Here is a 23,985-nt window from a genome sequence, read left to right on the forward strand (position 1 = left end):
AGCTGCTCTGTGGGCCTCTTTGAAGAACTTAGGAGTGTAAACTGAGTTTGAACCCACACTCAAGGCTGTAGGCCTCTGCTCCTTTACCCATGAGGTACAGAGAAAAGAACTGATGCTCTGCCTTCTTTTAGTGTGATAGCAGTGTCTTCTAAAATTGAATTCATGTGTGCCGAGCTGAGGAAGGTCACAGCCAGGATGAGAGAAAGACAGTCAGGCAGAAATAGAGACAGATAGAGAGAGACCCTGACTAGAGAATCACATGAAGGGGATCATTAATTAAGGATTGGCCTGATTTCACAGTCAAGATTATGCCTCTAACATCCATGTGCATCACTCCAGTAAGCCATCAGCATTCCACTCTCTTTCTCTCTCTACCAGATTTGTCTCCACATGCTTTTCTAACAAAGTTCATTTCCAGTGAAATACAATGTGATTTTCTAGATTAACCAGACATGATAAGCATCTAAATAGGCGGCGAGAACCAGCTTGGCAATATAAATAATAGTTTAATGATAAACTAAACCAAAAACACACAAACCTAAACACACAGAGCAGCTCCCTGTAATCCTCTCACTCGAACCATCGTCACCGTCCACCTTTATCACTCGCGCCCCCTCCATCAGGGTGATTGGGGACCGGGTATGCATTGTTCCAGCCCTGCTCCGCCCCGCCCTCCTCCCCTCTACAATGTCCTTTATGGAAATTCTGCCTGAAATTTTGTGTCTTTCTAAGTGAACAGTGCATAGGAATTGTTTGTTTCAAAACAGAGTTTGTTGGCTGGAACAACACACGCCGGTTCCCAACGAGGGATAAAGGCGGCCGGTGATGACAGTTCGCGAGAGAGAATGATTGGCAGCTGCTCTGTGTTTTTATGTTTGTGTGTTTTTCGTTCAGTTTATTGTTAAAACTGTCAAGCCTGTTCTTGCCTCCTCCTTTCCCTTATAACCGCTTTACAATATCTTTTTTAGACAAGTTATATATATTAGCACATTTCTGCTCAGCCCTGGGAAAATTCCATTTCCAAATCCACTCACTGGCTTGAAGCTTTATTAAAACAGACTACCAGTTCTGTCCACCAGGTTTGCATGAATCATAGATAACAATTAATGTTTTTGAAATATTTGCAAAACTTCTTAAATTCTCTTTGCTCTAAGCACTGCTCTCTGTCACTCTAGTACATTTTATTTTTTATTAAAAAATGTGCCTTAGACCTAAGGTTGTTGGCTGTACCATTCAGTATATTTGAGCTATATATAAGCATTGTGAACTTCTAGAAAGTAAAGTTGTAAGTAAATGTTGTTAAACAATCTTAATCTCACTAGTTTATTTAATTTGTCTACTAACAATGTCCAACAGTGTGTGTACATGCATAACAGGAGATTTGTCATTTTCATTCATAATTTGAAACTTCCCACCACAGTGTCATATACAGCACATCTCAGATTCTGTAATATGTTTAATAGAATTCTCCGGCTGAAATGATGGAGATGACATTTTTTACATTTTTAAATGGCAGACCTGATTTGTCTTGCTTAGACTTATTTAATAGCTAACAGTGAAATCATATTATCACATTTATTTTTATTGCACAATTTGCCAGAATTACAAGTAACATTTACCTTGATTTTTCTTTTTACTTCAAACATCACTTTTCTTACATTTTATCTCAAGCAAGCTCTTCACTGACACTTAAGTCACTTAAGTACACTAACCTAAATATAGGAGCAATATTGTTTTTTGTAATGGAAATAAAACATGTGGACAGTCATAATTTTTTAATAATTGATATAAATAATTTTCATGCAATAAACATTGAAATGGCTTATGTTAATTTCAGTCTTTGTTAAGTTTATCACAGTTTAAATGTAATAATTTGTTATTTTATAAAGATTTTGTTTTTGTTTAATATTGAAAGTCTGGTCCCTGTAAAATCTGTACATTTAAAGGAATTTGAAAAGCACCAAAAATAAATTAAGGGATGGCAAAAAGTTAGTTTTAATGTTAGTTTTGACCTACATATAGCAAAAAAACAAAGAAACGTTTAAATCTGTTAGTTTTACTAAAAATCAACCCCAGAGACATGAAATTGCCCTTTAAGATGAAACATTTAAGAAACACCCATGTATCATTCAACATAACTTAGACAAGAAAAATCGTTATACATTATTGTTTCTTCTTTATTGCTTAAATATCTATTAAAAAATATATGATAAGATTATTCAGCAGAATGACAAAGCTTAAGTGAGCCCTGTCATCAACATTTATTTTAGAAGAATTCCCAGGATTTGTTTATAGTTCATTTATGAGCCATAAGTCAATAAATAGAACCAAGCTCTCTCTCACTCAGATCCACTTCTACTCTAATGAGAGCTCTGAAGGACTGTGGTTCTCAAGTGATGATGAGGTTAATATGTGACTCTTTTCAAGCTGTTCTTCATTGAGAGTATATCATTTGAGAATGTGTGTGTGCAAATACCGCTTCTCTATGCACACCTTTACAACTTCATCCCTTTTCAGATTAATAGTTTTTCTCTTTCATTGAAAGATGTTGCATTTAGACGTTGGTCTGATACAAAGTCAATATTAATTTGATCATAACATAAGTCAGATGCATAATCTACGTTGTAAATGGATTTCAGACATTTCAGCGTATCAGATCAATAAAGGGAATTTACTTGGATTACAGCATATAAATCAGTTAATAACAGCATACCAACTTTCAAACGGAAAGAATTAAAGAGTCGTAAAGTTAAAGGGCAATTAGAGCTGAAACTGGTCGTATAGCTCCAATAATGATGCCAGTCAAACTAATGACAGACCTATTAAACTGACATAATAAGCAGTCAGTCTTTTATTACAATACTGTGGCAGCGGGGGCGTGGTCAAGCGCCCGTCCGGGAGAGAAAAGCGGTAAGGGCGCTTGCACCTGAGCTAAATTATGTCTAACACCTGTGTCTAATTGCAGTAAGCATGAGGAGAGCGGCATAAAAGAGCAGCAGCCACAGAGCCTAAGGAAGAGTGCCTAAACCCCGAGTAGCAGCTAGAAGGAACCTGTGTTGTGCAATTGTGTAAAACAGAAAGTATATAATTAAAGAACCTTACCTTGAAGCAGACGCTGGTTCCTGTGTCTTCCTTAGTGGAAAGCTCCACAAATACGCTTCTTCTCTGTCCATCTCTCCTTCACATCCTCTTAAACACTGTCAACCTTACGTTTTCAGCAAGCCTTACACTTGTTGTTGACGGCATGCTTTTAAATGAGTTTTTGCCCCAAGACTCAGTCATACAGCAGTTAAACTAAATGAGAATTTCTGCAAATTTTTGTTGTTGTTGTTGTTGTTGTTATTTTTGCAGTCTTTACTGTATACTGTAATGGCAGCACAGAAGCTGCATCTGAAGCTGCATTTTGTACCATAATAAAGTTGCATATACGCAATATGCATATACGACTGTTTAAAGACACCATAGAAACAAAAAGAGAGTCCATGTCTGTTTGCTTTGAGGCCATCTATATGCCAGTGTCCAAGAATTGTGATGACTCATGTTGCACTATTGATTTTTGAGAGCTTATTCAGAACTGACACTGCACAGACTTGTCTGCCTGAAAGAGCACAGATCCAGACTCTGTTCAGTTCGCTCCTGCCCTGGACCTCTGCCAGCGAGAGAGAGAGAGAAAGAAACAGAGCAAGAAAGAGTGAAAGAAGTTGAGAGGGAGAGGTAATTCTGTAGGAATGCTTCCTCCCCTGCACATCTCACATTGTTACAATGAGAAAGGAAAAGGGTAAGTGAGTACCTGAAGTTAGAAGATCTTAATACTTAGACACACAAATAGACTTCAGGTTACAGACATGCACACACCTACTAGAGTACACACTGCAGGATATTCTACAAGAGCAGTGCTGCCCAGCTGGAGATTTCTCACTTTCATAACATGGAACCTGCTGTACCACTCTGGGCTGAAGGGTTTGTCTCACTTATGAAGACAGAGGCAGATATCTCTGTTGGTCACTTCGTTACTCTGAATCCTCCAGACCATTTGTTGTTTTTTGGCTTTTGACGTTGAACGTGTATACTAGAGGTTGTGGGTTTTTACTTTTTAAAATGGCTAAAAGTCGATATGCACATCTCAGCCCACTGCAGGTGACAGTTGCTCACTGGAAAAGTCCTAAAGAGGTAAGTATTTGACATTTCACCCTTAAAGAAAATGATTCTGTTGGATAACTTGGAAATAGCCTTTTATACATTATACATATATTTAAATGGATCATTTACAGTAATTCATGTAATTTCCAATCAATTTTATACATTTTCTACACCAAGTAAATTCAAAGTGGTCAAAACATGAAATTGACTTACAGTAAGTGATGTAATTTGAGTACCACTTCTGTTCCACTTTATTTTAAGGCAGCAATTAAAATCTTGAAAGTTTTCAGATCTTGAGAGTTGAATGTTTTTATTGAATTTTTTTGCTTTTACAGTGTAAGGATCTAGTTTTGTTTCATTGCAGAATTGAGCACAATGTAAAAACAGAGCAGAATAGTTTTATTGAACAGAATCTAAACATTTAATTAAAAACAGAGCTAAACAGCTAATATAATGGTTCATCATTCTTCACAATACTGCTACAACCAACAGCAAATAATGCTGTCATCTCAGAGGCACCCAGAGTCAGCCAATACATTTACATGTTCTTCTTAGCTCAGAATATCAATAGGTTTTCAATTTAGTGTGATATTGATTTTTCTTCCATCAGTGGCAGAACAGAGATCAATATATCAGACATGCTTTATAATTTAACACTAAATGTGCTGCACATCTTCTCCAACTAATTATTTACACTCGATTACTTGCAGTATGCACTACAATAAAACAGATTATGCCCTCAAAACTGTCCTCACATCCATACTGTATCTCTGCAGTATCATATGGAGTCTGGAAAAGTGCATTTGATTCAGTGGTTTTTATTACTGTAAATAATGTATTACTTATTCTCATTGTTTTTTCATTCTATTGCTACAGTGGTATATATATATATATATATATATATATATATATATATATATATATATATATATATACACTGCCATTCAAATGTTTGGGGTCACTTGACCGAAAGGTTTCTCATTATCTTAAAAGGCTTTTGATCTGAAGGCTGACTGCTTAAATGTTTAAATATATATCTATATATAATTCTAATTATAATTGTATATAATTGTGCCACAATATGAATTTATTTAATTATAAAACTAAAATGTATTTATAAAACGTTTTTGAAATTGATGACTTGGACCAAATAATAAAAAAAAAACAGCCAATAAGTGCCCAACATAGACAGAAACTCCTTCAATACTGTTTAAAAAGCATCCCAGGGTGATACCTCAAGAAGTTAGTTGAGAAAATGTCAAGAGTACATGTCTGCAAATTCTAGGCAAAGGGTGACTATTCTGAAGATGCTAAAATATAACATAGTTTTGATTTATTTTGGATTTTTTTGTTTTTTGTCACAGCACAATTCTTATAGTTCCATTTATGTTATTCCAAATGTTGATGACTTTACTATTATCCTTAAATGTGAAAAAATATTAATAATAAAGAATGAGTAAGTGACCCTAAACTTTTGACTGGTAGTGTATATACTGTATATTACTGTATTATATTATTTCACTATAATTGTATTAATGTTATCAAATTGGTCTAGATAGTTTAGCAATGTACTGTTTGTTTAGGGAGAATACTGTGAAGCATGGAGAGCACATGGTTCAGAGTTTATTAGTATTATTAAAGTATTTTTCTCTAGTGTTTTAGTTTGTAATTTGATAGATTAAAGAGGTGGAAGAGGTTCTTTGTTTATGTGTGTGTGGTACAGTATTGTCAGCCCGACTCTTCCAGTCCTCATGTGACCTCATGTCAGGGGTATTTTGCCTGCCATGATTAAATTTCACTGAAGTTTGTTTTAAAGGCAGCAATAGCGGTTTGTTTGTCGATGGTGGAGGACTCACACAGTGTACTCAAACAATGTGGTACGGTACACAATGTATTTGTTCAAGACTGTGAGAAATTCATCCAGGCTTCATTCTCCACACATTGCAGATCACCGTTTCCACTCTCTCTTGCTCACGTTATCTTTGGGTCCATCCCAAATGCTGGACAGACCTGCACTCTGTAATTTGGAGGTTCTCCATGTAGCAGCTCACTTGAACAAACTGCTGTCACATCAGCTGTCAGTAGATAAGTGCATGTTAATGTCTCTGTGTAGGGATCAATCAAAATGAGTAATGAGAACTTTCCTTTTTTTGGAGACAAATCAAATGGACTGGAGATACATTATATAAAGCAAATGTGGAATCCAAATACTACAATTTCAATATTATATACACCACCCTCCCCCATGGGTAAATGTTACATTGTGTACTTTCTGTGTTCTCAGCCACTCCCTATACTCAGATCATGAAAATGTCATCTAGGGGTCAACTTTAAAATCATCTCATTTCATTTAATCACATCTCATCTCCTCTCCTCTCTTCCAGACTACTGATTTATTTGAAATGATTGAGAAAATGCAGGTAATGTGTTTCTTCTCTCATTTTTCCCCCTCTGCCTCTCATCTTTAATCTAGATATTTTCCTTAACCCTGCAATCAGTCAGTCTTAACTGGCTACAGAGTTGCATTTGCACATCTTTTGCTCTAGTTGAAGGTCATCCTTTTAAATACTGAGGACATTTATTCATTATCATAGACCTGTGGATGCCAAATATGCAGTAAGTTGGCACCATAGCACACAATTTGACTACGAGAAGATTTGACATATTTTAGAAAGTTGCTACCTCTGGTGCATAAATACAGGAAGATCCTGATGTTGACCACACAGAGAGGACTGATTTAAAGGTGAAGGGTGTGATTTCTGTGCCTCTAGTGTTACCAAATGGAATAGCAAAAGTAATGACTGTTTCAGGCAGGGATACAAAACACTTCTGCAATTGGTTGATCAAACTGATAGTAAGTGATGCCAATGTTGCAGTGTTGGGCTTGTTAGGATGCACAAACAAACAGAGCAATGTTTGAGCCACAATGTTTATACTTTTCAGGTAAATCAACCTACAAATTGCTTGTTACAAAGTAGTTGCCTCTGAAAATTAAGCTGGGATAGGAAAAAGTATTTGAACAGCCAAAACAAATGGCACACTTCACCTTTAAATAGTGATTATGCAATGAGTTTTCTTGCAGTCATTTGCTATTATCATTGTTATCTCTGACTTAGGACAGGGATATTATGGAGAAACTATGATAAGTGCTCTAAATGCACTATAATGCTTATGGAACAGCATGACACTGACATTAGATCTGATTTATTTTGGGGTTGCTACTGAATCTGCAGACCAATGGTCTGTTTCATCTGTACATGAGATCCTCTTTTAAATGCACAAGATGCTTTAAGTTGAAAACATGCTGGTATGTAGTGTATATCACAGTTGTCTTGCCATAAAGGAGACCCTTGAATCTGTCATCAGATAGATCAGACATTCCATCTCCTTTGGATCTCAGTGCGTTGCAGCATTTCAGATCGACAGTAACAGCTATCATAAGAATCTGTTGAAAGCAGCTAATATATTTTGAAAGCCTATGGGCTTCATCTGAACTCTTTAAGGCTTCATTCTTTCAACTGTCCTTGTTGACTATGCTACTTTTTTCCCCTTTTTGTAAATTAAGTTAAAATTAATCTGGGCAAATGGTTTTATCCTTACAACATTGGGATGTTATAGTTTGTGCAATGGTTTTAAATAGCTTTGTTAATATTTGAATAGCTTATCCTTGCATGCTTGCAATGCCCCTTTGATCTTATGTTCAATTGTCTTATCATTTTCATAAAACATGATTGTTCATTGTGTATGACTGATGCAAGGGCTGATAGCGCTTTACAACTTTCGTTTTTTTAACAAATATACTGTGCTATTCTGATACTGAAAAGTTTGTTGCCAAAATGAAAGTTTTATGAATGCCCCAGTATGTTGCCCCACATCATTTCATACTTTTGTTTTTCTGGCTTTGTTTTTAGAATATAACTCTTATATGAATAATTTTGAATAAGTGTGAAGAAGTTTTTGATTACTTACAGTATGTTGTATTTCTTTGGAAATCATTCTTGTTGTATGATAATATCTTTAACTACAAAATAATAACATTAGTAACATTTTATTATTAAAAAATTATGTTATATTTATTTATAAATGTGTAGTACTGTGTAGATTTGAGACAATTTTTCTTATGCCTGTTTTTGTTTTATTACAGTATTTTATTAGATTTTTTTTTTCTTTTCAACTGCATGAAGCATTTTTCTTCCTCAGTAGATCTCAGCAGTATCATAAGTGTTATTTTTGCTGTTACACATGGGTTGACAGGGCTGCTATAGGGCTTACAGGCTCTCTCTTTTTATCTTTCAGAGCAACAGAATGGACGAGCAACGGTGCACTCTTCCTCCTCCTCTCAAAGTACGTTCACCTCACCAGTTCCCTTTGTGTACAAACACACACACACACACACACATACACAAATACAAAACGTGTATTGTCTGAGGGCCACGAGCTGCTGTTTTTATCTGTAGGCAAGCAGCTTCAAATGGAAGAACTAGTTATCAGTCAAGCTGGTGCACCCAGTATTCAAAGACATCCTTAGGCCACTTTCCCTTGCATTAATGGAGCTGCAATCAAATAAGATTAGCTGGTGCTGAGCAGTATTTTCTGGCCTGAAGCCAAACTGCCTGTAAAGAATCGAAATTATAAAAGTGACTTTAGAAGTCAATACATTGTTTGCTTTATTTCTTTATAATTGAACATAAACCAATTTCTGGTCCACAGTGATCTATTTTACAATAGATCAAGAGTTCATCAATCTGGCAGAGGTAGACTTAAGAGATGATCTCACAGAATGTGTTCTTGCATCCCGTCTGAACTCTGTTGCTGAACCTTACTGCTATTTTTAACACCAGGATAATACCGTATAACAGGCACAATAATATACATATTAAATAATGTACATTAAGACAAAACACTAGGTATATTATAATCACATTACATAACCATTCTAATAATAAAGAATGTGTTTACAGCTTCTACATTATTTATTTATTGCATATTTTCATTGATTTCAGTGTTTCTATGTGTGAGACGAGTTAAAGAGTGCAGGAATATGTTTATGAACATTTATAATACAAACACATTTATTATAAGCAGACATTCAAAATCAGACAGGGCTTATGTTTGTAGGACAAATGGTTCATGACCTGAAATTGGGGGGGCATTTACCGGTAATTAGCACCACCAATGCACTGAATTGTGCAGCTTCAGCGACTCTGGAAAAATGACAAAAAGCTTGTACATCATTTGTCATTCAGTTTTAATTGCACTCCAAAGAAAAAAATATTGAGCTGCTCTCTGTAAAAAAAAAAATTTATAATTGGGATTGTCTGCAGAAAATATGGGCTTGGTTTGAATACACCTTTACAGTATTGATACTGTATTGTGACGTAAGATAAAACATTGTGATATCGATATTCCCCACCTCTAGCGATGCCAACTATTTTAATCCATTGTAAAAGATGAACCTTTGGGCTTAGATCTGTGGCATATAATCAAAGAATGCATCTTTGTATATTCTTGTTACAGACTGAAGAAGACTACATCCCTTACCCCAGCGTCCATGAGGTAAAACGCTTCAGAATAAAGGACTGACAGAAATTGTTTTGTAGTCAATATCTCAGTGGAATTTATTGTGTGCTTGCTTGAGTGAATGGCACCATAATTGTTTATTCTTCGCTCTCTCTGTCAGGTTCTTGGAAGAAAGAGTCCATTTCCCTTGATTCTGCTGCCCCAGTTTGGGGGTTATTGGATTGAAGGGACCAATCACGAGCTGTGCAATGGAACTGACCCAGAGCAGCTCCTTTCTCCCACCTCTTGCATCAAACTGGAGTTTAACAACACTTCTAAGATCTACAGGAAGCATTTTCTGGGCAAGGTGAGGATAAGCCCAAATCCAGCATTGATAGCTACAATTTGATATAACACACTGAGAGAGAGAGATATGGTTTGGTTTGAAAAAGCAAACATTTGGGGGAAAATTCAATAAGAATTCATTCTGCCTGCTGAGAGCACTGTTATTTACACTCAATACCTTCATTGTTTTAGTGCCCCATTCACATAATTAAGGAAACACAAACAAGCAAAACAATTTGCATGGTGCAATGCCATTAGTAATCGTGCAACTTTAATTATGTCAAGCAATAGCACATAGTAGCACATAGCTACAGAATCAGTAACAAGCCTAATTTACACAGGTAAATGCATTTTATGTGTTTCTGACAAAAAGAATGACAATGACTTAAGGACATTTAAAACCTGCATGGCGACTGGTGAATAAGACGCAAGTTTTCATGCTATCCCAGATGTGTATGACTTTCTTTCATCTGCAGAACACAAAGAAACAAAGATTTTTAGAAGAATATCTCAGCTCTGTAGGTATGTAAGTGAAAGGTAGCCAGAACTTCGAAACACCAAAGAGCAAATAAAGGCAGCATAAAAGTAGGGCTGAAACAATTAGTCTACGTTATCGACGACATCACCAATAAAAAATTGTCTGCAAAAATGTTCGTTGTCGTATAGTGATTTGATCTCATTTAACGTAACATGAGATCACATTAAACTGTAATGATGACCTGCGAGAGGAACACTGCAGTTCGCGCCTGACTGAGGAGAGGAAGAATTGCACAGCTCACCGTCCAGATGCACTCTAAACTTTCCAAACAGCTTCAGCTTATGTAGATCGCAAAATATGAGGGAATTATAATGCAAAAATACCAAAAACTCTCATTGTGGAGCTGGAGCTGCCGCTCCGCTAATACGGAAGCAAACCATGTAAATAACTACAAACTCAAAAACTGGCATTTATCTGTGCAGTCAGCGCCTCTTGTATGAGTCGGGTGAAGTGACCTGATCTAAGGGGGAGAGACTGAAACTGCACCCGGCTGATGCACACACTGTCGCGGGAATGCTCGTCCCTTGAGCGCACAAGCTGAATGCATAAATTATAACTTGATGGCTCGCAACTTATTGAATCATAATATATGTGTCATTGTGCATTACTTATTGTGAAGAAAATTGGCAATACGCAGATTTATTAATAAGGAGTTTTTTTTTTTGTGAGTTAAAGATGGATTGAAGTGAACAGAAAGGTGAGAGAGGAAGTCTTTGCCCCATTATACACTGCAACAATACATGTTTATGATTTGTTTTTGTTTTGGCTTGTTTTCCAATATAAATATCTAAAACTCCTTTAAAACAATGTACATTTTCTTTAGCAGCTATACTGCAGAAGAAAAAAGTCTGAGAATGTTGAATATAATATTAAAAATACAAATATTTTAAAATATAACAAATCCATAAAAAAAAAAGATGCATTCACTTGAGAAGCAGCATATAAGATATTTAGACTTGCTTTTAGAGAATAGATCTTAAATACAAGTATATTCTGTCTTTACTGCACTCGCAGAAGTGTAACCAAGTGAGAAAATACACATATACAAAATACACTTATTGTATATTTAAGATACATTCTCTTAAACAAGTCTGAATATCTTATAAGTTGCTTCTCAAGTAAATGTGTCTTGTTTTAAGGATTTTTAGACAATTTTAAATGGAAAAAAAGACAAAAACACTTTTGACAATAGGATTTCTTAACTGAATTAAACTTAATAAAAAGTGTTTTTCCCCTTTAGTTCAGTGAATGTCATTTAGAGGTATTTTTAAAAGATGATTTTGTCCTCTTTATTGTTAGTCAACACATTTAATACAACCTTTTAAGTCGGGGCACAAGCTGGATAATCGGTTAAGCGCTAATGATTAATCATTGCAATAATCGCAGAATAGTTGAATAATCATTCGAATAATTGTTAGATTAATTGATTATTAAAATAATTGTTAGTTGCAGCCCTACATAAAAGTAATCCATATGAACCCAGTGGTTAAGTCCATGTTTTCTGAAACAATATGATAGGTGTTGGTAAGAAACATTATTAAGTCCTTTTTACTATAAATTCTCCACTTTAACCTTCTCGTTCTTCTTCTTTTGTATTTGGCAATTTGCATTCGTCGTGAATATTGCCACCTAGTGGACTATTTTGAAAATATGATTTATTTATTATTTTCCTTTGCTTTATCCTTCCCTTTTTTCTTTCTCCTTCCTGCACAGTAGTACACAAAAAAATTTGAAGAACTCTTGTGTACATGCAAGTGAGGGCTGAATGAAAGTAGAAAAAAAAAGGACTTTATTCATCTGTTTCTCACCCACACCTGTCATATTGTATCTGAAGATGTGGATTTCACCACTGGAGTCATATGGATTATTTTATGCTACCTTAATATGCTTTTGGGACCTTCAAAATTCTGGACACCATTCACTTGCATTGAATGGACCTACAGAGGTGAGATATTCTTCTAAAAATCTTTTAGATTTAGAAAGAAATCAAACATCTGGGATGGCATGAGAATTAGTAAATGATGAGATAATTTAACATTTTCAGTGAACTATCACTTTAAGAGTGGTGCAACTGTTTTATGTAATTGCTGCTAAGTGTGGGACCATTTCCGGCCCTCTGATGCTTGGATATTTGTATGAAAATGCTATTAGATCTGTGGGGGAGTGTTTGGACAAAAAAACTGAAATGTGTGTGGTTTTGTATTTGTGAAGATGAATGAGCTTTCACAGTTTCGCCTTCTGCTCTGTTATTAGGAACACTTTAATTACTACACAGTGGACAGCGCCCTGGGCCACCTGGTGTTCTCCATGAAATATGATGTTATCGGGGACCAAGAGCATCTTCGGATCATGCTCAGGTGTGCCCACTTTTCCATCCCTAGATTGATCCCTCGCTGCTCCTGTCTGTAAACACTGCATAGAAGTGTTTTGCTACTCAGTATTTTTGTCTTGTTTTGTAGTACATTTTGTTAGATTTCCCTAAAAGCAAGACTTAATTTAATATGTAATTTGGCTTCTCAAGTAAATGTTTCTTGTTTTAAGGATGTTTAGATATTTTAACTAGAAAACAAGACAAAAATAGTCTTTATAATGTAGACAAGAGCAGCTAATGATGGTCTTTGTATCAGACACAGATCCATAACTTTGCTGTGAGCTTTACCTTTTATTGTGGATATTAGGCAGTGTATAGTGACATTTATTCCTTGACAACAACTGTATGTGTTTCCTGGGACCCACAATAAAACACATTTTTCACATGGATTAAACAGGCCAAATGTATATGGCACCCTCATTTCCGCATTAGACACCAGATGGACAATATAGGGCAATGTGTGTTGGTGGAGGGAAGACAGCAGGATGTTCCTGTTATCAAATCCATGTGACACATTTAACGATGCCACAATGGCATTGAACACAGTTCTGAGATGATGATAAGTGTTACAGTTGTACGTTGGGGCTTCAGTGTGTAGTGTAGTTGAATGTGTGTTTATTTATTAGCTGTAAGGAATTAAATAATTATATGAAGATGATGTTAAATAAAATCTGTAACACTTAACAATAAGGTTCCGTTCGTTAACATTAGTTAATGCATTAGGTATTAGGTTTAATTAACAATTAAAAATATATTTGTTTCAAAATGTATTCATCTTTGTTCATTGTGAGTTCATGTTAGTTCATAGTGCATTATCTAATGTTAAAAAACACAATTTTTGATTTTAAAAATCATCATTTGATTTTGAAATTATCATGAACTAAGATTAATAAATGCTTAATAATTATTGTTAATTGTTAGTTCATGTTAACTAATGTTGTTAACTAATGATAACATATGGAACCTTATTGTAAAGTGTTACCAAAAAATCTTATTATTTGTTTTCCAATAAAAATGTCTACACATTTTAAAACATGAATTTACTTGAGAGGCAAAATTGTGTAAGAAAGTTTAAGGAAATAATAAATAGAGTTTATTTTCTTACCCCCTTGGCAATATTTTAAGGAATAAACTTCACAAAGGTTTGTTTTTTATGCCTAAAACAAGAAAATAAATTGCCAATAGGCTAAATATCAATATTTGATTCAAGATAAATTCTCTGAAACAGTTCTTTACTCTATATATTTAATATTTATTAATAATATTTTTATTATTTAAAATTTTGCCTCAAGTAAATGTATCATGTTAAAAGACACTGTCTGTCACTGTGTCTATTGTCCTGTTAATTGTCAGAAATGTCTTGTACTGTCCTGTACTTTTTGCACATGTTTGCACATGCACTTTATATAGGTATATATAGGTATTTTATATAGGTATTTTATTTAGTTGTGTAGTCTCATGTGGTTCTGTGTATGTCGTATGTTGTTTTATGTAGCACCATGGTCCTGGAGGAACGTTGTCTTGTTTCGCTGTGTACTGTACTAACTGTATATGGTTGAAACGACAATAAAAACCACTTTACTTGACTATATTTTACATTTTAATTTTCAGTTTTATATGTATCTTTATTTGATGTTTAGATTTTTTACTAGAAAAGAAGACAAAATTGCTGATTGAGAAATACATTTTTGCAGCTTGTATGTTTTTACAAATGCCTGTCTGTTTTTACAGAACTAAAATGAAAACATATCACGATGTGATTCCAATATCTTGTCTGACCGAATTCCCCAACATCGTCCAGATGGCCAAGGTGAGAGTAAATCATGCGAGGAGGGGTCAAGGGGTCACCACTATTGTTTACACAGCCTACAATTCATCACAATTCTCAATGAGTGACATGACTGATTGTCTCACTCCCCCATGAGCCTGTCTGGTCCTGCCTGGACAGACGACCATAGTGTTGCATCAATTTAGCGAGATCAAATGAGAATAAGAACAGAATCAATATGTTACTTCTCTTTTCATTATTCTCAGCTTGTCTGCGAAGAGGTGAATGTGGACCGCTTTTTCCCTGTGCTTTACCCAAAGGTATGCAACCCCACACAACAATTTTCATCATTTCATGTTCTGCCTTTGTATGATCCACCTGCGCTGAAGTGATATGCGAAATTCACTGATGCATGATCATTTATCCTAGTTAATTAAAGTGAGACACTGGGAAATAGGGTCAGTTTAAGGGGAAGTCACTGTGTCCTCTGCTTCTCTCAAGGCTTTGCAATGTTGTGTTAAAGCTGTACTTCAAGGACACAGAATAGGAGATTTTGCTTAAGCTGGTAGCTGTATTTTAGAACACTGGTTTCTTGGTGGTCCAAGTTGGTCTTTAGATGGTCAAAGCTGGTCATTACATGATCCCAGCTTGCAGACCACTTGAACCAGCAAAAATAACCAAAAAACAAACCGGAACCAGCTCAAAATATTCAACCATTTTTATATATATATATATATATATATATATATATATATATATATATATATATATGGTAGCTGGCAAACAACCACCTTTGGCCTAGCTTGGATCAGCTAATGACCATCTTAAAACAGCAAATGATGAACTTGAAACAACTCGTGACTAGCTAATGACTAGTTTGGACCATCTAATAACTCTCTTTATTAGTCTCTTTTTTTATTGTCCATTTATTTACATTATCTCCCTCAGGCCTCCAGGCTCATTGTCACTTTTGATGAACACGTCATCAGCAACAACTTCAAGTTTGGAGTCATTTATCAGAAGTTTGGACAGGTGAGTCGCATGGGGGAGTCTTATCTTCATGAGCTTCTTCACAACCTATTATTGAGTTGATACACAGAGAATAATTGATGCTACAACTCATCATTATAAGTCACCTTTCTTCAGATTTCTTCAATAACACCTTCACATAGATGTCTCGTACACTGGCAAATCGATACTTATGAAACAAACTGCTAACAAAGAAAACCTCTCTACCTCATGATGGCTCCTCAGTTTAGACAATGACAACAATCAAATCGTTGGCTCTATTTGTCTTGTATTAAAGTCTGGAGGCTATTGTTGTCTGAGGACCCAGAGGAGAGGTTTGAATGAATTAAGGCAGCTTCTTTACCTTTAAGGATGCAGATAGGAGTGAAGCTGGGTTCGTGAGCGAGAGTACTGTACCTGAGTGGTTCTCTGAGGAAGCCTGACAGCGGCACCCTCAGCAAATTAGCATAACAGAGGAGGCAGCAAGATGCCCCTGAAGAGCCTCTTCATCTCACAGATCTGTGTGTTTACACACTCAACCTTTCCAGTGTGGGCAGCAAGAACATTGGCTCCTACACAGAGGTCCTTGTTGGGACATGTGCATGTTTGAAACACGCCTTATGATTCAGTCCTCAAAACTCTTCTACAGCATTTCCGCTTCACCCTCTTTGATTCTAAATGGGAGAATATGTTTATTCAGAGGGGGAATTAGCATTTTTATCTAGCTAATTGACTCATAATGATGAGCCAGTTAGGTTTACTAATTTTAGAGTTTGCTTTTATCCTCATCGAGGTGTTCTTGCTTTTTTGTGAAGGTTCATTTCATTTGGGGTTTATTGAACTTCATGCTTTGTGCTCTAACAAAAAGCACCATAATTATGTGTTCTTGTTATTGTGATATCTGTTTTTTGAAAGGCTGAACTACTTTGTTATTTGTTCAATAATTCAAAGAAAGATAATGAATGATGCTTGTTTATTGCACAGACCTCAACAGAACCATTCATTGTATCTGGTGGCTTCATCTGTATGTCCACTGCTAACAACACTTGAATGCAAATGTCTGTGATAAACTTGTCTGCATTCAATTTATGTTTATCTGTGCAGACATCAGAGGAGGAGTTGTTTGGGAATAATGAGGAGAGTCCTGCATTAGTGGAGTTTTTAGAGTTTCTTGGACAGAAAATCGAGCTCCATGACTTCAAAGGGTAAAGACATAAACAGAACTGTTCTTTCTCTCTCCCTCTCTCTGTATAGCAGAATCAGATGAATAGTTTAACAGCTTTCATGAATTGAAACATAGTGCATAGGGTCCATAAGTTTAAAAGAATTTAAACCTATTTAAAAGTATTTACAATAAAGAATTAATAAATCAGCAAATGTGGGGGTTATTCCAAATACTAAGACATTTTAAAGGTTTTCAGTTCAACTTTTCACTCAAATTATTACACTGATAATTTTATTTGCATATATAAAATTGTATTCAATAAAAAAATGCAAAATATTTTCACTAGTGGTCTAGACTTTTGCATCCCATCCCACATCTCCTCAACTGATTGTTCTTATGTAATTTTCATAGAGACATTCCTATTACTGTTTATAGGATTCTTAATTTTGGATTGAATGTCATTGTGAAGTTTAATGTTAGTGGTAGTCTTTATAACTGCATGCCTCAAACATGTTCTCTTCTGCTAGGTTTCGCGGAGGACTGGACGTGACGCATGGACAGACGGGCTCCGAGTCTGTGTACCACAACTTCCACAACAAAGAGATCATGTTTCATGTGTCAACTAAACTGCCTTACACAGAGGGCGATACACAGCAGGTATTTTCGACCCCATCTAGCTGTAGCTCTGGCAGTGAGAAGCGTCACTCATATCATGTGTGCCCTTTGCTCCATTTTTTTACCGAACCCATAATAGACTATTAATCTTTAACCTCCTGTTCATTTCAATGTCATTGTATGAAGCATTGGAAGTATAATCAGCTGTCCATGATTATCTATTTCTGTAGATACAAGGGCTGTCAATTGATTAAAAGTTTTAGTTGAATTAATTCAGTGTGTGGAAGTGTTGTGGGCATGCTTGCTTTCATTTTGACATCAAAATCAGAGAATTACCTGATCATTTTAAATCTCTCAAAAACACAGGGGGTTCTATTTTCGTGAGCGTGCAAAGCACAGTGATACATGCAACAACCGTGCACAGCATAGAGTGCTAATTCTAAGTTTAATTTTCATGCCAGTGCAAAGCACAAGTGGGCATTGGTGGGAGTGTTTTCGCTATCTGTGGGTGTATGCGCGCAAACTGTGGATGTATTGTATGTTAATGAAATGGCTCAAAGTGCGATTTGCTATTTTCTTGAGAAATAGGTCATTGTTTTAAGACGTTTCATAAGCAGGGCTTTTTTCAGCACAAAATCTAAATTCAGTACCTACTTTTGCAGTGTGGAGATTCCACCAACAAGTGGTGGTAAACTTCATGTCCGAACTCTGAAAGTATAGTGGTGTTAGTGTTTTATGAAACAAAAATGTATGAGGTTTGTTTTAATCTATCTATAGGTCATGGTTTATTTTTTTTAATTAATATTGTGTTTATATTTACAGTTGTATTTATTATCTAATTTGCATTTGTATTTTTCCAACTGCTGTCATAGTGATTTTTTAAGTCACTGCAAAAGAGGCCGTTAGAAAAAGTTGGAGAGGGTAAAATGTTTGGATTTGTTATGATTCACATAGTCAAATAGTTGACCATTATTATAATTATATTTAAATTTTGTTTGAAGTGTAATTTTAATTTAGAAATATTTTTGGTTTAATGTTTCAATAAATGAATGACATTTTTCTAAATCAAAATCGACCGATACATACAGATACAATCACTGTCAATACTTGCCATGATGTGTCAGTAAATGAAAATGATTAAGAATACTTACATTCTCTATAATTCAACAGAGCATACATCCAAATTCTGACAAGAACCAAATTTTTCCATGCGTATAAAAGGAGCGTGTCACTGTCATAGAAATACAGTATGCCAGACATTCTACAAGGATGCAGTTAATGCACAAAAGTATGCGTTAGTCCATTGTTCTATTCTTCTTATTAATTGCATACACAACATTTATACAACAAACTTCTAATGAATGTGCTTTGTTTGTATCGCTGGTGCTTGACAGGGAATGGACTATATAGTAGGACGCGACGGTGCAATAACTGGAGAGGAACCTCAGAATTAAATTGCACTTGACCAAGCTCAATAACGTTTTGCATGTGTGATTTCGCAAAAAGCCACTTGCACCTAGACTTAGTGCATACTTGCACGAAAATAGCAAAACTTCATGGCATGCCCACTGACTTTGCTTGTATGACTTATGGCATAGCGCTGTGCTTAGCGCTAGCGCTCTTAAAATAGGGCCTAAGATCTTTTTTTCTCTTTTGTTTTTTGGTAGTATTTAACATATTGCTGTGCATGTAAATGCTTTTGTAAATGAGTTTTCTTAGCCCATGTTTACATAGAATTATTTAAAAAAAAATTACATTTCGGTTTGTAAAGTATTTTTGTATTCTGTCTATGATATTTTGTAAATCTTCTTCTATGCACACATGCAGATGCAACGTTGGCCATTGTGTCGTGTCTTGCACAATGCAATATTTTAGTTTTGTTTTTTCAAGTTAAAAGTAGTTAAACTTTAGAAAAGTTTCTTGCATTCTGTCTCATTGTGTTGCGCCCCATGTCTAGCTGTCTTCGAACAAAAGAATGTTTCCTGTAAATGACTGCTCACTGCCTGCTCTCATAAATAAACGTGTTTAAAGCTGGGACTGCACAGACTGTAGACTCACAAAAATTATGAAGATAGTACTTCATGCTTGAATTTCTCAGATGGTTGGAAAATTCCTTACCATGAAATTTAGGTATTAGGTATGCTGTATCCTGCAGCCACAGACTGTTACTCTGCTGGAAGATGATTGTTGACTCACAAAGTGATCTTTATTTTGCATCTTCACTGACAGCACTGTGTCCTCTGAGGAGGAGTTTTTTTAAAGCTCACTCCTTGGGGAATATTCTACATTTAGAACACATACACAGAGCTCTCACTCTCTCTCTCTCTTTCTAGCACTCTTCTTGCTGTCACATGTGCACTCACTCTGCAGTGATTTGAGGTTGACAGCAGATAGGGATTGTTATTGTGAAGCAGAAAAGCCCCATTTCCGCTCTCTCATACCTCTGTTTACCACTGCCTGCCATCTGTTAAACACACATTGGTTCACACAGTCAGTGTTTGTGACTGACAACTGTATTTAATTACAGGTGTGAGTCTTGAAATGTCCTGTTCATACAACAGCTTACAGTAGCCGTTTGAACACTGTCTGTATGAACGAACAACCAAAGTCACAATATTCTAACAGCTGTAACCATAGTGACAATGACTAAAAGATGGTGATGTCCATAGCACTGTCATGTCTTATCACAATTGCTGCCGGTTTATTAAATAAATGAGTCTAATCGAGGCGCGAGTTGATCCATCAGATTATAATTAGCTGACAGCGGCTTTGATTCACTTTTTAACCTCATGCAGAGTGCAGCTTTAGTGTCGCACGGCTCGCGATCGTGAGCAGCCGGTGGAAGACAGCAGTTGGGTCTTTGGATGACACGCAGCTCATTTCTCCGTCTCCATGAGTTAACGAAACTCAACACACGGGTGTACAGTGCAGCGTGTCTCTCACGAGAATGCGGCTGTGAGACCTGAACATTTGCGGGTGTCAGTTCGGTTATAGAATGCGGTTGTCACTCTCATAAACAATCAAACTCTGTGTGAACGTAACCGAATTAAGCACTCAAAACAGTTCTAACAACCGTATTCTGCTGTGTGACCATAATTTTAATACTTAAAGGGATAGTTCACCCAAAAATGAAAAATCTGTCATCATTTACTCAACCTTATATTTTCTCAAACCCTTATGACTTTTGTTCTTCCATGGATCACAAAAGTGGATGTTAGGCTAAATGTTAGCCTCAGTCACCATTCACTTTCTTGTATGGATAAAGGAGCAGCATCAACATACAGTACTTGTATGAGGGTGTACATGAACAATGTGAACAAAATAAATTTTTTCATTCTTGGGTGAACTTATCCTTTAACTAACTATAACTAACCCTTTATAACTATTCCTTTTTCTTTCAAACTTGCCACAGATATATGTATTAAGTGGTTTTATCACACTAAAATTATGTTAACATGTAAATGTTTACATCTTGTGGCTATACTTTTGAAATTATGTCTATTTTGGCGTTTATGGACTGGCCCCATTCACTCCGTGGAAAGTGCCTTACCGTAATGCAATTTTTGCCTTTCTTTAAGAAACAAGGGGCGAGTGAAATATATATATATCGACATTATGCTACAAATGCTATTGATTGAGCTTAACTTGTATGAACCTTTAAAATTCCTTAATCTCAAAAGCAACACTGTTTATGATCTTGCATTATTGACAGAAAGGAAACCTCACAAATTTATGGAATTTATCATCACATAGCCAGAAGTGTGCACTCATCACCACTATAGTTTCCTTGTATTCCATAAAATATGTTTGGACTTGTTCATTGAATACTTATTCTTTTATGATTGGCTTGAAAGCTCTGCTAATCCATTTTGTGTTTTGCAAATGAAATCTCTCTCTAACAGCTGTTTAGTTAACTTGAGCTTGAATATTGAAGGTTCAACTATTACACAAGAGCAGATTTTTAAATAAAGGATTATGAAAATAAAAAATCTCTCTCTCTCTCTCTCTCTCTCTCTCTCTCTCTCTCTCAATTTCAATTTCAATTTCAATTTCAATTTCAAATTTGCTTTATTAGCATGACTGTGTAACACAATGTTGCCAAAGCATCAACATATTATATATAAATAATAAAACAAACAGACAAACAAACAAAACATATATGTATAAATCATGTCACATGTAGCATTGTAAATAGATGGATAAATAAATATACACACACTGTATAAATAAATACATTGGGTCACTCTAGAGAATTAGCTGTCTCTGGCGTTGTGAATAGCTAGCACATATTTAGCCGCTAGTGCAGCTGTATTATCATCTTCTCCGAGTAAGAAGGACATTTTTTCAGTGTCACTCAGTTCATAGAATGATGGGATCAAGGCTTCAAATTTGGGCAGAAACGTTTCTCTTATATTGCTATATTTCGAGCAAAAGAGCAGAAAGTGTTCCTCATCCTCTAAGTGCTGTAGATCACAGTGTCTACAGATCCTCTGCTCTCTCTCTGTCCATGTTTGTCTACGTCTTCCTCTCTCTATCTCTAGGTCATGGTCACTTAATCTGTATTTGGAGAGGATTTGTCTTTCTTTAAAATGTTTAATAAATAGATAACTGGCCAATTTAGTGGTTCTATTGAGGGTCGAGTAACATTGGAGTTTATTCTGGAGGTCAAAATGTGCTTTTAATGATTTATCATGAGTGTCTTTTAGATTTGTGTGGATTTCTTTAATAATAATTTTGGGGCTGTAGCTGTGGTCAATAGGGAGTATAGTCTGATGGACGAGTTGAAGAGCGAGTGTGTTCAGAGGATGAGGTTCTGCTGAGGATTCATTGGCGAGGAGGGCTTTATATTGCACTGACTCTGGATCAGACTGATGGAGGTGATGCCAGAACTGAACACATCTCTTCTGGATCTCAATGTTCAGCGGGTACAGGCCTAGCTCGGCCCTGCAGGCGGCGGTGGACGTGTTTCTGTGGACCCCTAAAATATTTTTGGCAATTTCCAATTGTAATTTTTCTACTGGTGTTTTATCCCAATTTTTAACATTTAGTACTGGTCCCCAAATTTCACATCCATATAAAATAATTGGTTTTATTATTGAATTATATAATTTGATCCAGGTTTTAATGGGTAATTTTAAGTGTCCGCATCGTGATTTTATGGCATAGAAAGCCCTCCGTGCCTTTTCACTCAGAGTTTTAACAGCCAGACCGAAGCGTCCCGAGGCGCTGATGTCGATACCCAGATAGCTATAGCTCGTGCTGTGCTGCAGGACCTGGCCTTTATACAGGAACTGGTGTTTGTGTGCCTGAGATCGGGCCTTCTTCTGGAACACCATGACTCTGGTTTTGTCCAGGTTGACTGTCAGGGCCCAGTCTTGACAGTACTGTTCCAGCAGGGACAGGCTCTGCTGAAGGCCCTCAGGTGTGCGGGACAGCAGGACCAGATCATCCGCGTACAGCAGACATCTGACCTCTGACCCCTGACCCCTGGCCTGTGTGTGGTGTAGAGTGAGACCGGGTACAGTCGAGCTCTCCAGCGCTGATGCCAGATCATTGATGTAGATGTTGAATAGAGTCGGGCTCAGACTGCAGCCCTGCCTCACTCCACGGCCCTGCTGGAAGAACGCGCTTCTGTGGTCACTGATTTTCACAGCACTTTTGCTGTTGCTGTACAGAGATTTTATAATATCAAATGTTTTTCCACCGATGCCAATTTGTAGGATTTTGTATAGTAGACCATCATGCCAAATTGAGTCGAATGCTTTTTAAAGTCTACAAAACATGCAAATATTTTTCTTTGTTTGTCCTTGATGTTTTTGTTGATGAGAGTGTGAAGGGAATAGATGTGGTTGGATGTGCGGTGTTTTGGTAAAAAGCCAATTTGTGCTTTATTTAAAATGTTGTGTGATGAAATGTGTGAGACGATGCGCCTGTTTATGATGCTGCAGAACAGTTTTCCTAAAGCACTGCCCACACTGATGCCGTGATAACTATTGGGGTCGAATCGATCACCTTTCTTGAATATGGGTGTGATGAGTCCCTCAGACCAGCTCTCAGGGACGCTTCGGACCACAACACCAAATTAAATAATTTGGCTAAAGTTTGAATCATGCTGGGACTGCTGAGTTTAAGCATTTCGTTACTAATGTGATCTTGTCCACATGCTTTCTTTAATTTAAGATGTTTTATATGTTCTAATATTTCAGATATTGTTATATATTTATCTAATGGATTTTGATAATTCTTAATTGTTTTCTCCAAGTCTTCTAATGTTTTCTTTATTTTACTCTGAGGTTGGTTAAGGTCAGCTGGTGCAATTTTTCGATACAAATTTTCAAAGTAAGATTTCCAAATTGTGCCATTCTGGAGTGACATCTCTAGTTTGGGTTTTTCTAGTTTTTTATAAAGGTTCCAGAAAGTATTTTGATCTACCGAATCATCAATTTCATCGATTTTGGCTTTAAAATATTTTTCTCTTTTGTTCCTCAAAATTCTTTTGTAATTTTGCAGACAGTCTGAATAAGAGAGCCGTACTG

General features: G+C 36.2%; 1 protein-coding gene across 9 annotated transcripts in view; it reads left to right on the plus strand.

The window, feature by feature from the left end:
• The window catches only part of LOC127628839 (rap1 GTPase-activating protein 1-like), a 114,434-nt gene that overhangs the window by 56,736 nt on the left and 33,713 nt on the right, over positions 1-23,985 (plus strand). For 7 of the 9 annotated variants that reach the window (XM_052105765.1, XM_052105767.1, XM_052105768.1 and 4 more), the window contains 10 exons: positions 6,525-6,560; positions 8,437-8,484; positions 9,658-9,696; positions 9,821-10,006; positions 12,776-12,879; positions 14,625-14,703; positions 14,928-14,981; positions 15,610-15,693; positions 16,774-16,874; positions 17,362-17,491. In XM_052105765.1, the coding sequence (XP_051961725.1) occupies positions 6,525-6,560; positions 8,437-8,484; positions 9,658-9,696; positions 9,821-10,006; positions 12,776-12,879; positions 14,625-14,703; positions 14,928-14,981; positions 15,610-15,693; positions 16,774-16,874; positions 17,362-17,491 (861 nt within the window). The remainder of the gene's footprint in view (positions 1-6,524; positions 6,561-8,436; positions 8,485-9,657; positions 9,697-9,820; positions 10,007-12,775; positions 12,880-14,624; positions 14,704-14,927; positions 14,982-15,609; positions 15,694-16,773; positions 16,875-17,361; positions 17,492-23,985) is intronic. The other 2 variants (XM_052105766.1, XM_052105771.1) reach the window with 1 other exon arrangement.

This window comes from Xyrauchen texanus, chromosome 35 (genome assembly GCF_025860055.1).
Source record: "Xyrauchen texanus isolate HMW12.3.18 chromosome 35, RBS_HiC_50CHRs, whole genome shotgun sequence".
Lineage (NCBI taxonomy): Eukaryota > Metazoa > Chordata > Actinopteri > Cypriniformes > Catostomidae > Xyrauchen > Xyrauchen texanus.